Here is a 16829-nt window from a genome sequence, read left to right as displayed (position 1 = left end):
CCAGGGCGGGCAGCCTGGGCGTGCTGGCGGCCGCCTCTGCGGGCACTAATTGCCACATAGCAGTGTGATGAGCTCAGCCGGCCTCAAGTTCACCGCCAGCCCCAGCCCTTGCGCGGTCACCGGGGCCGAGCTGGGGCCACGCTGCAGCTCCGGGGTGCAGACACCTTGTCCGGAGGGCTGGGGCAGCGGGAGGCACCGCAGGCTGAGAGGGTCACTGCCTTGGGGCTGGGGGCAGAACCAGCAGCAGTCGATGTGGGTCACACTCAGCCATGGGAGCCGGCACCTCCCCTTGGGCACCTGCAGCCCCCTCCCCACTGCAGTGCCCCGGGGAAGGGGGGGAGCCAGGGCCCAGGAGCCCCATCCCTGGGGACACTGAGGCACAGGGTGGGGACCGCGGTTGACCTGGGCTCCAACACACGTGTCCGGGAGGAGCCGAGGGCAGAACCGGTTGTGCCGGCCCGGCTTAGCCGCAGCGGGGACGCCGTGGGCGCGGAGCCCAGCGCTGGGCACGGCCCTGGGCGGTGGTGATGCAGAGACAGGGGCCGAGAGGGGACGAGGGTGTCCCTGGTGTCACCACCGCACGTGGCCCTGCCAGCTCCATCCCGGTGAAACATCACCGGGGTGCAGGTGGGGAAACTCAGGCAGCAGCAATGAGGCGGGCGGGAGCCCTGGCCCCAGCCCAGCCCGGCGCTGGCTCAGGATGGAGCCAGCTCGAGGTCACGGAGGGGAACTGCGGTAACCACCTGCCAATCACGGCAATGGCACTAATTAGCAGTTGGCAGGACTCCCATCCGTTGTAATTAGCGATAACGAGGATTTATCTCTAGGCCAGATCCAGCGGAGCGGGGAAGGAGCTGCATGCCCCGAGCCGGGCAGGGCCCCGGTGGCACAGAGCCCCGTGTGCCGCAGCCTGCGCCGTGCCCCAGCCCTGATGGGTGATGAGCCACAGGCCTTCAACCACGCGGTTTTATTTAAAACCCCAGGTGGGGAGGGAAAAGGCAGCGGGGGATGAGGGGCAATTGCCTATAAAAACAACCCAGGATGCCCTCAGCAGCCCCCTGGCCGGACCCAGGCACTGAGGGGCACCCCAGCTATGGGGAGCAGCTCCCCACTGACAAAAAGCCACAGTGCAAATGCACCCTGAGACCCGTATGAAGATGAAGAGGCAAGAGAGTGACCGGGGGGACTCCCCAGCCACCGCTTTGCCTTCCTGTCATTGGTGCTAGAAGAGTTTCTGCATGGAGCAGCAGCATCCTTGGCCACTCCATTGCCCAGCTCTGGGGCTCCAGGCTGTGGGAGCGCTGGTGGCATCAGCAGGAGCTGGTCTGGAGGTTGGCCTCATTGAGCAGCGAGGTGATGGAGGAGGGCCCGTAGGCGCTGTCGAACTCCTCGTCCGAGCTGAGCTGATCGTCTTGCAGCGAGGAATCAGCGGCCGAGCGGGTGGCTTTGCGCCTGGGGATGGAGAAAAGAGCTGAGCCCCAGCCTGGGGACAGGGCTGGGACCCCCCTCCAGCACCACGGCCCCTACCAAGCCTCCTTCTCCAGCGCCTTGATGCGGTTCTGGAGCTGCTCGTTGAGCTCATGCTGCTCCTCCAGCTCCCGCTGCGCCTTCTTGCGGGCGCCCTCCAGCCGCTCAATCTCCTCCTCTGCCTCATCTACTTGACGCTTCAGGGCCTTCACCCGCAGGCTCAGCTGCATGGAAAGGGCAATTCCCATGGGATGAGGATGGCTGGTGCAGGGCAAGCACCCAAGGGGGGTCCTGAAGACAAGGGGCAGCCGAGGTCTCCCATCCGCCACTCACCTGGTCCTTCTGGTTGCTGACGTTCTGCCGCTCATCATCGATCTGGATGGTCAGCTCCTTCACCTTCCTCTCCAGCTTGCGGTTGGAGGACAACAGGATGCTCTTCTCCCTGCGGGGAGGCAGTGGGTGGGGAGGGCACCCAGGGACGGCAAGGAACCCCCCCCCCGAGGCTGAGGTCTCCATGGCCAGTACCTCTCCTCCGCCTGCAGCTTGTCCTGCAGCTCCTCCACCTGCGCCTCCAAATGTGAGATGTTGCTGCTGGGCTTCTGCAACCCCTCCGAGCTGGCCAGGCGGCTCTTCAGCTCCTTGTTCTACAGGAGAAACCCCCCCCAGAGCCGTCCCCATCAGGGAATGATGGGACCAGGGAGGATGGGGTGGGCTGTATCCAGAGCAAGGTACAGGGAAAACAGCAGGAAAAGCTCCTTGGGAGCACAGCCCCTTTCTCAGAGACGCTCTAGGGAGGAGCAGGGATGGATGGAGGCGCTTTGCCCTGCATCATCCCTCTGCTGTCCCGTGGCCCCTGTGTCTCAGCCGTACCTGCCTCTCCAGCGAGACCTTGTCACACTCCAGGTCCTGGCGGCTGGAGCGCTCCTGGAGCAGCTCTGCCCGCAGCTGCTCCATCTGGGGACAAGGACAGGGCACAGGTTGGTTCTGCTGCATCCTTCGAGACCACTGCAATTCCCCCCTCCCCAATGCCAGCAGCGCCGCAGAGCACGGGTGGACTCATCGCACCCATTCCCACGCACGCAGCCGCGATCGGCATCACCAGAACCCGCAGCGAGTGGATTTTGGTTCCTTCCTAAATTAGTTACCACCGCTCTGGCGACCGGCCCGGGACGAGGGCTGGGATGTTCTGCTGGAGGGTTTAAACTGGTTGGACTGGGATGCAGGGACCCGGCTGCGCTCCCAGCCCTGCGGGGGCAGGAATGGGTTGGATCCACTGGTGCAGCAAAACCAGAACAGCCCCAGGGGCCTCTCCTGGGTTGACCAAGGTGGAACACGCAGCTTGGTGCGTTGTTCCAAAGCGAAGGGAAGGGGAGTTCATATGGAAACCGGCTCGAGTGTTATTCGAGCAGCCCCAAGAGCCATTGCAAGCATGACCCCAGCAGCGGTTTCATGCACATCATCCCTGGCTCCACAGCTCATGCGCTTCAGACACATCCAAGACTCACAGGAAGTCTCCCCTGGGATGTGCCCCTCTTTCAGATGGAAAAAATGGGAAACCCACCCCTTTCCCAGCTTGCCATAGTGTGGGGGGTGGGAATCCCCTCCCAGCCCCAGGCACTGTGGGACAGGAGGGGGACAGACTGGAAGCGCAGGTTCTGGGATCCAGGCAAATCCCGGTGCCCCTCAGAGCTCCAGCACGGGCTCCGGCTTTGAGGGCAATAGGCACGGGGGTTAAGAGGGAGGCAGCCTCTGAGCTTCCTGCACCAACAGAGCCTCCCGCCCCGCTCTGGGCACCGCTGCCTTGTGCCAAGCTCCTGTCATTTCCGCTCACACCCGAACCAGCTTGTCTGCCACCGTCACCTCGGTTGTGCTCGGGGACAGGCTCCTTGCTAATGACTCATTAATGGGGGTTTAACTCCGGTGACCACTTGTAGCCGGTGCTGTTGTGCCAGCGGCTCTGGCACTGCCCCAGCCGGGATCGGGGCGGCACCGTCTGCCCTACCTGGTCTCTGCTCCGGTTGACCCTCTCTGTCAGCAGCTCCACTGTGCTCCGCTCCTCGTCCAGCTCCACCTCCAGGCGCTTGGACTTTTCCTGCCAGGAGATGGGAGCAGAGGAATCAGTGGGGCCTCAGGGGCCCTGCGGGCTCAGGCCAGCGCTGGGAATGCTGGAGGAATGGGGCTTTGCTCCCACAACACTTCCAGTCCAACAGAACCCAACCGGCCCGGGGGGCTCCAACACAGCCCTGGCGGCAGGGTAACGGGACATTAGACACGGCAGCTTGATGCTGTGCGGACCCCTGCGCACCCATCACCCCGCTGCGGGGGAACTACCCACAAAACAACCTCCTGCGGTGAGCGGAGCCGCAGGGAAGCGCCGGACAGAGCCCAAACATCGCTACGAGCGCTGCCGGCTACGGACCAAGCCCTGCAGCGGCCCAGGGATGCCTGGGCCAGCTCTGCCCACTGCTGTCAGCGCTGAGCACTGCAGCCCCGGGGGGAGCCGCTGAGCGCTGCTCCCCACACCTCCAGCGCCTTGACGTGCCGCGAGCGATCGTCCTGCGAGCGCCTCTTGGACTCCATCTCCTGCTCGAGGTTGTGCAGGCGCTGGAGCAGCACCTCCTTGTCCAGCACCACGCTCTCCCGCTCGGCCTGGCTGTCCTGCAGCGCCTGCTTCAGCCGGGCAACCTGTGGGGAAGAGGTGCCCCCATCTGAGGTGTCCCCACCGAGGGATGGAGAGGATGGTGCGGGGGGCTCACAACGCACCAGCCCTCGCCCATACCTCGTCCTGCAGCCGCCCTATGCTGAACTGCATCTTCTCCACCTCGGCGCCCCGATCCTTGGCTTGTTTTTGGGAGTCAGTGATCTCCTTCCGTGACTTCTCCTTGAAGTCCTCCAGCTGTGACTTGAGCACACTCAGCGAGCTCTGCGACTCCACCGTCATCTGCTCCAGCTGCGGCGGAGCGCGGACAGCTCAGGAGCTGGGGACCAGCCTCTGCCCCCAGCCTGAGCTGACGGGACTTGAGGTGGGGGAAGATCCCTGCGGGCATGGGGCTGGGGGGGACATTTCTGCCCCATAGGCTCATGGTAAGGGGTGCAAGCCCTGCAGAGCAGATCAAAGGACCCCAGGCTCTCAGCAGGCACCAGCCTTTTGCAGAAGCTGCTTGGGAAGGAGCAGGAGACAACAGGGCCCTGGGACACCAGGGGATGCTGATCCCTGAGGACAGTGTGGTTTTATGGAGCCTCCTGGGACATCTGGGAAGGACTGATCCTAACTGGCTCCATGGGGAAACCAGATCCATGCCCAAAGTCCTGAATCGCTCTCCTAACCGAGCAGGGGCATCTCAGAGCCCTGACCCACAGGGGCTGGGTGTCACGGCACACGATGCCCCATGGAACAGGGGTCCTGGGGGTGTGAGCAGCCCCGGAGGCACCAACCTCTTTGTTCAGCTTCTCCGTGGTGCGGTCGAGCAGACGCTTCTGCTCCTCCAGCTCGCTCTTGGCGCGCTTGAGCTGCTCCTTCTGCCGCTGCTCGTCCTGGTAGGATGCGCTCAGCTCCTGGTGCTCCTGCGCCAGCCGGGCCAGGCTCCGCTGTGCCTCCTCCAGGCGGGTCTCCAGCGAGCGCTTGGCCAGCAGCAGCTCCTGCTCCCGCTCCGTGGCTTCGCCCAGGGAATCCTCCATCTGCCTGCGCTCTGCCTGCGAGAAGCGAGCTCTTCAAGCTCCTTCCCGTGGCACGGGAACGGCGTGGGGCAGCTCAGGCATGGCTGCAGCCCCAGTACCTCCAGTTTGGTGACCTTCTCCTTGAGCCGTGTCTGGGAGCCCTCCCAGCTCTCGCCCATGCGTTCATACTCCTTCAGCTGCGACTCCATCCCCAGGACCTTCCTCCTCAGGTCATCGTTCTGCTCCTGCACCTCCCGCAGGGTTGACTCCACCGTCTTCCTTGCCTGCTCCAACTCCTCCTGTGTGCTCTCCAGGGATGCCTTTGCCTGCAACGCAGCCACGGTGTGGGGTGGACCAGGGGCCAGGTGTTCAGCCAGGGGGTCTTAGGGGCTGGTTTGGGTTCACTTCCATTGGAAGGAGCCGGCAGTGCGCGGATCGGGGGCTGTGGGATTGCCATGGCTTGCAGGAAGGTGCAGGGAGCATCCCACAGCCACGATCACCCCTTGGCTCATGGTTGGGTGGGCACAAAGCCCTTTCCCCAGCACTCACCTTGGCGGCCTCATCCCGCTCCTCCTGGAGATGCCGCAGGTCTCTGCGGTACTGCTCCAGCTCCCCATCGCGGCTGCTGGCCTCCTCCCGCATGGTGCCCTTCAGCGCCGCCAGCTCCTGCTCCCGCTGCCGCAGGAGCTCCTCCTGGCTCTGCTTCTCTGCCGTCAGCTCCCGCTGCGCCTCCCGCGCCTGCCGCAGCTCCTGGGACAGAGGAGATGGGCAACCAGGGCCATTGGCGCTGGGTGCAGGCCCTGGTGCCTCCCCGCTCGGCACCCACCTTCCGGAGCGCCTCCAGCGCACTGGGATCCACCGCGCCGCTCCGCGCCTGCTCCACGTCCTCCCGGGCGGCCGCCAAGCGCTCCCGCAGCTCCCGCAGCTCCTCCTCAAACTCCTCGCGCTCCAGCTTCACCTGCAGCAGCCTGGAGAGGGGCAGGAGGAGGCCATAGCCACCCAAACCCAGCCCTGTGCCCTCCTGTCCCACACCCCTCTTCCCAGGTCCCAGCATGCCTGGAGAGCAGCACCTGGCTTGGACATCACCTTTCTCCCCCCACACGCTCAGGGAGGAGGAGGAGAACCAGCCCCATCCCAGCTCCCAACCCATTTTCATGGGGTCTGAAGCAATGATCCTGATGGTGGTGAGTGGCTGGACCTCCCCAAAAGCTGCTCACTCCTCCAGCAGCCACAGCCTCAGCACTTACTCCTGCTTGGTGCTGCGGAGCTCGTCCTTGTTCTTCTGGAACATGTCCCGCCAGTGCCCTGTCTCCTCTGTGCTCTCCTCCAGCTCCCGCTGCAGGTTCCTCACCACGGTGTTGATCTTCTGCCTCTCAGACTCCAGGTTGGCTTGATCCTGGATTGAAGCATTGAGCACGCTCACCCTCAGAGCGGCATCCTCATGGGATGCTCCAATGGTGCTGGGGGCATGAGATGCGAGAGCTGGGGCAGAGCGATGCTCCAATTGGGGTGCATTTGGGGCAGGACACAAATCCCATTTCCAGAGCAGGACCATTTAAAAGGGGCGTTCAAAGTCACCAGCTCCCAGCCAAGTCCCTGTCCCCGTGGACCTGTGAGATGTCCTCCATGCTGCGCCGCAGCTGGTCCATGTCGCTCTGGTACTGCTGCCGGATGCGGTCCAGCTCCTTGTCGTGACTGGCCACCTCCTCCTTGAGGGCTCCCTTCAGCGCCGTCAGCTCCCGCTCCCGCAGCCGCAGCTGCTCCTCCTGCCGCTGCCTGGAGCTCAGGGCCTCCTCCAGCTCCTCCCTGGTCTCCAGCAGCTCCTGGTTAAGGTGACAGCGGGGTTGGTGAAGGCAGCGAAGCGGCACAGGGGGATGCTCACACCCCAGCGCAGCCATCGCAGTTACCTTGTACAGGGCTTCGGTGGCTGGGGCCGCGCCGGAGCCCTTGCGCAAGCGGTCGAGCTCCCGGGTCGTGGCCAGCAGCCGCTCCTCGCAGTCGCCCAGCTGAGCCTCCGCCTGCTCCTTGGCTGTTTTCACCTCGCTGAGCCTGGAGGGCAGCGCAGGCCCTTCACAGCCCGGCAGGGAACCGCTCTCCCCTTGAGACCGGCCCCCAAAGGGCTGCAGCACCCGCCCGTGAGCTTGTCCCAGCGTGTCAAAGGGGACGGGGACAGCAGTGGTAGCAGCCCTGCGCTCCCCCAGCCCCTCTGCATCTCCAAACCTCCCCACCCTCCACCCGCATCCCCACACCCTTGCGTGTCCCCAGCCCTGGGGCGCTGCGGACGCCGCTCTTACTCTTGCAAACTCCTCTGCAGCTCCTGGTTTCTCTGCTCCAGGGCCGCCCGCAGGCGCTGGATCTCCCCTTCAGCCTCCTGCGCCCGAGCGGGACCGCCCCGCGCCGGCTCCCGGGGCAGCTCCAGCTTCTGGCGGAGCTGCAGGAGGGAGGACATCGGTTATGTGCCCCCCTCACCCCCGGGGCAGGGACTGCAGCGACTCTCCCTGTCCCCCTCCCCTCCTCACCATCTCTCCCAGCACCCTGAGACACCTCAGTGGGGTCTAAATCAGATCAGGAGGAGTTTTGGTCTCCCTTGGGCATCAAAGCCCAAGCGAAAGGGGCTTGGAGCAAGGACTCATCGCATTCCCCCCTGCCAGGATGCAAGCTGCAACCCCGTGTCCCCCCCAGGCCTCCCAACCTTCTGCCTGGTTTCACCTTGGTTTCCTCATCGAGCTTCTCCTGCAGCTCCTCCACCTTCCTGGCCAAGTCTCTGTGCAGGGGCTGGGAACACGCCTCGTCCTTTGCAGGTGCCTGGAGAGACACCCCCCCCACACACACCCCCCGGGCTCACTCAGTGGGTTTGGGTCCACTGCTCGGTCCCCAACCACCTCCTGCCGGGTCCTGTCCCCGGCACATTGGGATGCAGCCCCAGGAGGGTGGGAGACCCCGGTCGGGTTTGGGTACTGGTCTCCCCTGTGAGCAGGGAGCAGCACAGGAACGGTCCCCACTCACCGCCAGCTCCTGCATCTTCTCAAGCAGCCGGGTAGTTTTCCTCTTGAGGGAGATCTCACTCTCACTGCTCCTGTGCGTGTCAGAGTGGGGGGAAGAGTTTGTGGAAGGGAGGATGGAGCAGGGAGACTCCCGAGCCAGGGGACATCTCCAGCGCTGCCCCAGAATCCTGAGCACCAACTGGCTGCGGCGGCATCCAGCTCCCAAAGCACCCCCCAGCATCCCAGCCGCAGCTCACTGCGGCTTTGGAAAAGGGGCACGGAGCAATGGGGGCACCCGGCTGGGCTTCGGGGGCTCACCCCTCCTTCAGGATGCTGTAGATGAGCTCCTTGGGGTACTCGCTGCTGCCGGGCTGGGCGACCTCCCGCTGGTCCCTCAGCAGGTCTGGGGTGGATTTGAGCTGCCGTGAGGGATGAAAAGGCTCAGCTCTGGCCAGGACACGACTTCCCCCCCACAGCACCCTAGGTCCTGCTGCTCCGGAGGATGCTGGTGCTCGCCCTGGTGCTGGTGTCCCCTCAGTTAAGGAGCTTGCTACCCTGCGGTCCAAGCAGGATCCAGCCCCCCGGTACCTGCAGCTCTGCCTGGGCTTTGCTCTGCAGCCGCTCAGCCGCCGGCTCCTCCGAGCCCCGGTTCACCCGCTGGATCCTCACCCCTGCATCCTCCATCCCCGCGGCTCCGCTCGGGCGCCTCAGGCTGCCGGTGGGCGCCGAGGGCTGCGGGCGAGCGCTACCGGCCTGGCGCTGGGCGCTGCTCAGCTCCCTGGCATCCAGCACATCGCGGTGCGAGATGCGGCTGTCCAGGCTCTGCGAGCGCTTCCTCTCCTCCGAGGGCACCCGGCCCCTCCTGGCTGCGCGCCCTCGCTGCTGCTGCCCCTTCCCGTCGAATTTGCTGATGAGCGAATCCACCGAGGAGAGGGGTTTGGTGTCCACATCGCTGCTGCCGGCGGCCACCGCAACCTCCGTGTCTGAGGACGGGTCCTTGGCCACAGCCCTCGAGCCGGGGGCTTTGCTCCGCTCCGGTGAGATGTTCAACAAGCTGCTGCTCTTGCCGCCGGCCAGAGCCCAGTGCTGCCGGGGGCCGCTGCTGCGGGGAGCGCCGGCACCGGAGGGCTCATCCGCAGCGGCCAGGAGCAGATCCCCGTGGGACTGGGTCCTCCGCAGCTCCTCCCGGGGCAGCCGCTTGCCCGGCAGAGGTTTGGGCTCCTGCCGGGGGGCCGGGGCGCCGCTCGGCTCCTCATCCGAGGTGCTGTAGGAGGAGCCGTGCCGCGGCTGCCGCCCGCCATAGGGGTTCTCCGGCAGGTCCGAGTCGGAGCTGATGGAGCCGGAGGGCCAGGGGCCGGCGGCGGGGGCCGGGTAGGAGCCGTCGCTCTTGATCTGCACCCCGAAGGAGTCGCTGCCCTTCTCGCCGCTGTTGAGGACCACGAAGGGCTGCCCGGCGATGCCCTGCACCCTCACGGCCACCCCGTAGGAGCCGGGCTTTGCTCGTGCCTTCGGGGGTCTCCGGGGCTCCTGCAGGTCGTTAATGAAGCGGATCTGGACGCCGTAGTCCACCGGGCTCTGCTTCTCTGCCGTTGCCGCACCCGCCGGCCGCTCCATCCCCAGGGCTCAGCACCGCGGTCCTGGGAGGGGAGAGAGGGGACAGTGTTATCCTCGGATCCAAGACGGTGCCCAGCGAGTGTCTGGCAGCGCTTTCCCATGAGGACGAGTGCCAGAGGACACCGGTGCCAGCGCTGCAGCGTCCCCAGGACAGGATGGGGACAAGGTTTGCTGTGCCAGCCGCTCGCGGGGGGGGGACGCTGGGGAGGGCAGGGAGAGCAAAACCCCCCTCCCCACACGCAGCATCGGCGGCCGGACCCTCACCACGCGCTGCTGCTCGCCCGCAGGACCCCGGGGATGCAGAGGGCAGGCAGCGATCGCAGGCAGTGATCCCAGCCGGGCTCCGCAGCCGGGCTCGGCTCCCGCTGCTTCCCAGCCCCTGCGGAACGCCGCAGCCGCGCTGCAGCCGGAGCTCGGGCGTCCCTCAGCATCACCCCAGCGCCTGCGGCCGGGGCAGCCACCCGGTCCCGTGGGGAGGGGACAGATATGAGCAGTGACATATTGGGAACAGCGTGATGTAACCCTCCCCCTCGGCCCCGGCAGCTCCCAGGGCGATGCTGACCAGCAGGAGACCGGCAGGAGCAGAGGATGCGGGGGGGATGAGCTCCTCTATAGGCACCTGGGAGGGGTTAAATGATGGAAAAGCCCCAGATCAGCCCCTAAACTCCGCAGCATCGCCCCGAGCAGCAGGAGCAGCAGCAGCTCCTTTCTCTGCTGTAAATAAACTGGATGCTGGGAGCAACACGAGGTACTGAGCTCTCAGCTTGCACCCAGGAGGGTGTCCTAGGGGGACCCCGGGACACGAAGTGACCCCGAGGCAGGCGGGGAGATGCTTAAACACATCCTGCACTTGGAGAGAAACACCGAAACAAACCCAAAGCGCCCGGCTTCCAGCTCAGCTCCACACATCGTCCCCAAAAGCTGCCCCAGCCCACAGCGGGAAGCAGGCAGGGATGGAGCTCGAATGCGGATGGTGCAGCAGGATGCCAGGCGCACCTTGGCTCTCTGACATCGGCCATGAGCCCACCCACATCCCTCGTGCCCACCCCAGGGAAGAAGCCGGAGCCCCAGTGCCGTGGGACGCAGCTTCCTGCTTGGGGGACAAGAGGCACTGGGGATGCCGGGTCCGGAGCAGCAGCGGGTGCTGTGCAGGAAGGACGAGCATTTGCTTCCCCGGCCCCGCCAGCTCCCCACCGCCGCCGTCTGCTCCCGCGCCCCGGCCAAGCTCGGCAGGGGCAGCCCCTGCGGCTCCTCCATTTGCCAGGGTCACCTCGGGGTCTCCTGCATCCCTCCCCAGAGCCGGCAGCGAGGGCAGCGCAGGCAGGGACCAGCTCCTCACTTCAGAGGCAACGGAGCCCAGGAGAGAGCGCAGGGGACCGGAGAAGAGCCCGCTCTGTGAGTTCATTATCCCTGCCCAGTGCTAACGAGATCAGCCTCAGACACCAGCCTCTAAACACCCCCTGATCCTGCAGCGAGAGCCCCTGAGGCAAATCCCATCAGTGCTGTCCCCTCCGAGCGTGGGGATGGGGGTCTGGGAGGAGCAGGACAGCACCAACCTGCAGGAGGGAACTGAGCAGAGGGCACGGGTTTCGGCAGCAGGATTCGGAACGTTCCACGGCTGCTGTGTCCAAAGTGCAGCGGGTGATGAGAGAGAGGGCTCAGCCCCGCCGCTATCGGGGTGGGAACCGGGAGCCCTGGGCGCAGCACCCGCCTGGACAAGACCTTTGGATGGGTGGTGCGGGGTGGCGCAGCACCACGGCACCGTGACAGCATCACAGCAACAGCGCAGCATCGCATCGCCACCGCCGGCACAGGACACGGCTCAGCCCCAGCGCCCGCCCTGGCACGGCCGGGAAGCAGGTGGCGAGGAACCACAGCGCCGGATGCGGCCGGGGACGTCGCTGGGCTCAAACCCAACTGGCACAGCCCGGCCCACGGAGAACAGGATTTGCACCGGCTCGAGGTGCGGCTCCGCTCCTGGCTTTGGGGAGCTCTGGCAGCATTTGGGGAGCTGGGAGGAGGCAGGTGAGCCAGGCCCGGCTGGTCAGCAGCCAGGAATGCCTCCCTCCTTCTGGAAGGGCTCCAGCTTGCAGATAAAAGGCTGAAGCCAGATCACATTCCTGTGTGGGAGAGCAACACCCAGCCCCAGGCTGGAAACACAGCCCCAGGAGGGGGTTTCACTGGAAACCACAGGGAAGGAGCCTGGAAGCAGGCAGGATGGAGAGCCAGGGCTAAGAATAGGCTGGTTATTGTCCCCAGGGCTTGTACCACGCTCAAACGCACCTTCCCCTGCCCTGGCTCGGGCTGGCAGTGACAGCAGCACCGAGCCGCGGGGGTCCCGCACCCAGCCAAGGTAGGAGCAGGGCCGGCAGAGACCTGACCCGCAGGAGGGGGCTCTGTGGTGTTCACGCAGCTCCAGCATCGCAGTGCGGGCCGGCGGTGCCGCGGTGGCCGGCGGCCAGCTCCGCTCGCCCGGGGCCGCGGTACAATGAGCCCTTTGTGCCGCCGACGTTAACCCAGAAAGTTGTTTTGCAATGAGCAGGCGGTGCTGGAAGCGCTCCTACGCTGAGCGGGGCTCCGCTCCCTGCCAGCGCCTCAACCGGGGGAACAGCCGCCGGGGCAGACCCATCTCCTCCATCAGCCGCGCTGGTTTTGGCTCATGGCACAGCTCAGTTCGGTTTCCCCATAGCTCTGCCCCATCGCAGCGCTGCTTGCTCAGCCCTGGCCAAAGTCCGGGGCTGATCTCCGGTGCAGGCAGCGCACCCGTTCCTGTCCCCTGCCCATCACCGGCACGGACCGGCTGTTCCTGCTCCCCTGCAAACCCCGGAGCCCGAAACCCCGATAAGTCCTTGGCCAAGCACGTGAGCCGCGTCCGGGCCGGGGGAACCCGAAACCAGGGCACCGGTATCATGCAACAGGGACCGGCTCATGTCAGCACCGTGCCGCTGCCGGGGCCTGCAAGAGGGATGTCCAGGGGGAGATGAGGGTCACTCTGCAGGGGATGGCCCCTGGGGCTCCCACCGGAGCTGATAAGAACCGAATTCCATCGCACTTCAACCCAGCCCAGCCGCAGGCAGAGCCCTGGGGTTAATCATCAACCCAGATACCGGAAAATCCTGTTCCCTGCCGCTCCCAGGGCCGGGTTTCGGAAACCAAAAGCCTCGTCCCCTCCTGCGGGACCCAGCGCCCCAGGGTCAGACCCAGAACCATCACCACACCTAGTGCGGTGCTCCGTGACCACCGACATGGCACAGGCCACACCGTAACGTGTTCACCCCTGCACCAGCCCCATTGGTTTAGTGGTTTCTAGGCAAATTGTGTTTGAAACCAGGATTATTTTGACCCACAGGCTCACGAGGATAAGTATTTCCCAGGGGAATACCGTCAGGGAGCAGGGAGGAGCCCCAGGAGCATAACATGGATCTGTGCTGCAGGGCTCGGATGCTCTGGTTTTACCCCACACTGTGCACATCCCCATCTCCTTGGGTGTTCCAGACCCAGCTCCAGCATCCCGCTATCCCTCGGGCACCCCAAAACCACCACCCGAGGGGCGGAACCCTCAGAGGTGATGCTGCAGCTCCCACCCGAAGGCAGAAGATGCTGAGGGGAAGATGCTCCAAGTACCACAGCCACGACGCAGTGGGCGAGGGGGCTCCATCAGCAAACGGCACCTTATCTCCTTGGATGGGGATGGAAACACAGCTCAACTGCAAACCAACTCCACTGGTCAGGGAGCAAAAGCAGCGCGGAGCAAGCCGCAGACACCCTCTGAAACAAAAGCCTGTAACAGGGGACAGAGGATGGGGAGCGGGCAGCGATCCCTGGTGCATCAGGACCTCGAGAGGCAAGGAGTCAGTCAGATGGCAGCAGGGGCGACACCCAAGCCCTGGATTTCTCTGTCTTATTTAAACAGGCTGCTAAAAATACAGCCCTGGGAGCGCAGCGAAGTAGGGCAGCTCCTGGCATTAAAGTTTCAGGAGGTGCCACGTTACGGAGGGGCTGAGCCCGGCCCGCAGCAGCCACTGCGCTGCCGCTGCTTTCCTGCTCCCCCCAGGTCCAAGAGGCTTTACCCGGCCCCAGGATGTCACTCACCCTCCTGCCCCTCACACAAGGCACAGGTTCGTTCTCTCTCTACTAATGAGGAGGAGCAGTGGCAGCCGTTGCCGGCGGCCCGATGGAGGGATGCTATGGGACCTCTCCTCGAAGGACAAGCCTTGTTGTGCAGACACAACTTCCAAAGGGGAATGCAAATCCCTTATGGAAGGGACAACCAGGTAAAGGCAGGTCCCATCATGGCTACAGGGGACAGCAGATCCCTGATGGAGGTAGATGGTAGAATAAGGACAACCCAGGCCCCTCACCTGCCTAGGGCTCCTTATAGGTCATGCTGTAGGGCAGGTGACACCCCTATGGGGACTGCAATAGGGTGGAGCACAAGCCAAGCACGAGGGGCCCGACAGTGCCAGCTCCTATAGGAGCTTCTAAAGGGCAAGGTTCACCCAGATGAAAGCTCCCAGCAGGCCCTGCCCCTATAGGTTCTACCATAGGGCAGAGCACAGCCCAGGAAGCACAACACCTCCAGTCCCATCCCTTACGTGCAGGACAACGCCAAGGACAACAGCCCCCGGGGTCCAGCCCCACAGCCTCTGCCATGGGGCCGGGCACATCGCGGGAAGGGCAGCACCGACCCTCGCTGCCCCATAACCCAGAGCCCCCCCCCGGGTCAGCAGCCCCATGGCCCCGTCGGGCGCTGCCGTGGGGCAGGACCCGGTCAGCCCCGAACCCGGCACTCACCGCCCGCCGCCGGCGCCGCTCCCGCCGCTGCCCACCGCAACCTGTTACCTTGGCCCAGGCCCCGCCCCCGAGCCCGCTCATTGGCCAGCGCCGCGCCAGGCCACGCCCAGGGGTGGAGCCAGACACACCCACTGCCCCCCCGCCTCAGGAGGGCGATCACGTGGTCACCTGGCGCCGCCGGCAGGGCGCCGCCATCTTGCTGAGGGAGCGGCACCGTCGCGGTCCCCGACTTCCGCGCTCGCCCCCGGGAGGGACCCGCGGCTCCGGTGCTTCGGGCGCGGAGCCGGGACCCGGGGGCCTGCGGCGGGGAGCGGGGCCAGGCCCTGTGGGGGCGGACAGCAGGGCGCTCGGGACACTTCCGCCACGCACAAGATGGCGCCCGGGCCCTCCCGCTTTCCCTCCCGGCTCTGACCCCGCCCAACCGACGGCGGCCGGGAGCGGCCACTCTTCCTCCGCGCGTGCGCAGCGCGGGCCGCACCGTCACCAAGATGGAGGCCGGGACCGCACGGATGCCGCCGCCGTTCTGGGCCGGGGGCCCGGCCCCGGGGCAAGCGCACGACCCCTGCGCGCCCGGCCCCGCCGCGGGCGTCCTGCCCCGCACCGGCACCCTGTGAGCGGGGGGGCTCCGCGGGCTGGGCTGGGCGGGAGGCGCGGCCGCGGTGGGCGGAAGCGGGGCCCCGCGGGCGCGCTGATGGTTGGGCCTGCAGGAGCCCCATGGTGACGGGCACGTCGGTGCTGGGGGCGAAGTTCGACGGGGGGGTGATCATCGCCGCCGACATGATGGGCTCCTACGGCTCCCTCGCCCGGTTCCGCGGCATCTCCCGGCTGCTGAAGGTGAACGACACCACCATGCTGGGAGCCTCGGGGGACTACGCCGACTTCCAGTACCTGGCGCAGGTCATCGACCAGATGGTGTGAGTGGCCCCGGGCACTGCTGCGGGCCGCGGTCCTCTTCCCTCCCGGCTTCCGAAGGGATGAAACGGGGTTAAACGCGTCCCCTGAGCAGGGATAAAACCGGGCTGGAATCCCTGCGCAGTCCCCTTGGTACCAGTGTCCTCGCCAGCTCCTTGCTGAGCCCCGGGGGGAGCCGGTTTGAGTGATTCCTCGTGGCCTTTGGCTGATTCACCCCCTGTAAGGTCCTGGTTGAAAGCAGCCTGTGGGAGGGTGCCTGTGTCCGGGCTTTAGTTGGGTGAAATTCCCATCTGAATTAGGATCGATGAGGAGCTGCTGGGAGACGGGCACAGCTACAGCCCGAAAGCCATTCATTCGTGGCTGACAAGAGTCATGTACAACCGGAGGTCCAAGATCAACCCGCTCTGGAACACCGTTGTCATCGGAGGCTTCTACAACGGCGAGAGGTGAGCGATGCTCCTGCACCTCCTTCCCCGGGGGCTCTGGCTGGGAGCCGGGTCCGTCCTCAACGCTCACAGCTCTCTCCCATCAGCTTCCTGGGTTACGTGGACATGCTCGGCGTCGCCTACGAAGCCCCCACGCTTGCGACGGGTTACGGAGCGTACCTGGCTCAGGTAGAGTTGGCCCTCGCTTGGCTCAGCCCAGCTCTGGGCGGCAGCTGCTGAGCACGGGGGGTTTTTTACTCTCTTATCCCCACAGCCGCTGATGAGGGAAGTCCTGGAGAAGAAATCCAGCCTCACGCAGGAGGAGGCCCGCGACCTGATTGAGCGTTGCATGAAGATTCTGTACTACAGGGACGCTCGGTCCTTCAACAGGGTGAGTGCGTGGCCGCGCAGGGCTGGGGTTTGGGCTTGGGATTCAGGCTTTCCTGAGCGCTGCCCATGTTTCCTGTCCTCAGTATGAAGTAGCTATCGCGACGGAGAAAGGGGTGGAGGTGGAAGGACCCCTGACCCTGGAAGCCAACTGGGACATAGCTCACCTGGTCAGGTAATGCGCCCGTGAGCATCGGTCTGAAGCTGGCACAAAATGAATGGGATAAGGGCCCGTAAGTCCCTTGGGAATGGGGTGCGTTTGTGGGTGCACCGAGGCTTTGTTGCCTTCGTGCTTCCCCAGAACCTGTGGCACTGACTGGCACTGCCCAATGGAAGCAGAAGTGCTGATTGTGTTGGTGCAGCTGGTGCCACCCTGCCCTTAACAAACCCCTTCTTGCAGTGGCATCGAGTGACCCCTGGAGAGCTGGCCAGGCTGCTGTGTCCACGTTACCACCCTTTGTATGTGCTGTAAATCTGATGCTCCTTTTGAAGCTCTGATTCTGGGTTGTTTTGGAAGTGAAATAAACCTGTTAAGACAAAGCTTTGTGTCTGTGCTATGGTTGGGATCCTGTCTGGGGGATGCTTCAAA

At 65.2% G+C, this 16829-nt stretch overlaps 2 protein-coding genes across 4 annotated transcripts; one reads left to right on the top strand and one right to left on the bottom strand.

The window, feature by feature from the left end:
* Nucleotides 1-952: 952 nt before the first annotated feature.
* CGN (cingulin) lies at nt 953-14619 on the bottom strand. Of its 3 annotated transcripts, none has more exons than XM_062633873.1 (21): nt 14517-14619; nt 8697-9745; nt 8427-8527; nt 8131-8200; nt 7834-7929; nt 7419-7555; nt 7032-7173; nt 6735-6947; nt 6372-6520; nt 5951-6092; nt 5674-5874; nt 5244-5450; nt 4903-5160; nt 4247-4417; nt 3991-4152; nt 3470-3559; nt 2338-2421; nt 1993-2111; nt 1801-1909; nt 1528-1691; nt 953-1452 (listed from the first exon to the last, which is right to left on the bottom strand). In XM_062633873.1, exons 2-21 carry the CDS (start codon nt 9720-9722, stop codon nt 1311-1313), a joined length of 3783 nt encoding a protein of 1260 aa, XP_062489857.1. In that variant the 5' UTR covers nt 9723-9745; nt 14517-14619; the 3' UTR covers nt 953-1310. The 3 variants fall into 3 exon arrangements, with proteins under 3 accessions (XP_062489857.1, XP_062489859.1, XP_062489858.1); XM_062633875.1 differs by lacking the exon at nt 14517-14619 and adding an exon at nt 11279-11301; XM_062633874.1 differs by lacking the exon at nt 14517-14619 and adding an exon at nt 9987-10498.
* Nucleotides 14620-14966: 347 nt separating this feature from the next.
* On the top strand, nt 14967-16776 carry PSMB4 (proteasome 20S subunit beta 4). Its single transcript, XM_062633872.1, has 7 exons — nt 14967-15126; nt 15224-15430; nt 15728-15874; nt 15961-16042; nt 16128-16244; nt 16327-16415; nt 16641-16776. The coding sequence occupies exons 1-7, from the start codon at nt 15005-15007 to the stop codon at nt 16651-16653; spliced, it is 777 nt and encodes a 258-aa protein (XP_062489856.1). The 5' UTR covers nt 14967-15004; the 3' UTR covers nt 16654-16776.
* The last annotated feature ends 53 nt before the right edge of the window (nt 16777-16829 follow it).

The sequence above is a fragment of the Pezoporus occidentalis genome, unplaced genomic scaffold (genome assembly GCF_034315485.1).
Source record: "Pezoporus occidentalis ecotype Australia unplaced genomic scaffold, CSIRO_AGI_Poc_V1 ctg406, whole genome shotgun sequence".
NCBI lineage: Eukaryota > Metazoa > Chordata > Aves > Psittaciformes > Psittacidae > Pezoporus > Pezoporus occidentalis.
The sequence above is the reverse complement of the archived record's forward strand: the minus strand, read 5'-3'. Positions and strand labels throughout refer to the sequence as shown.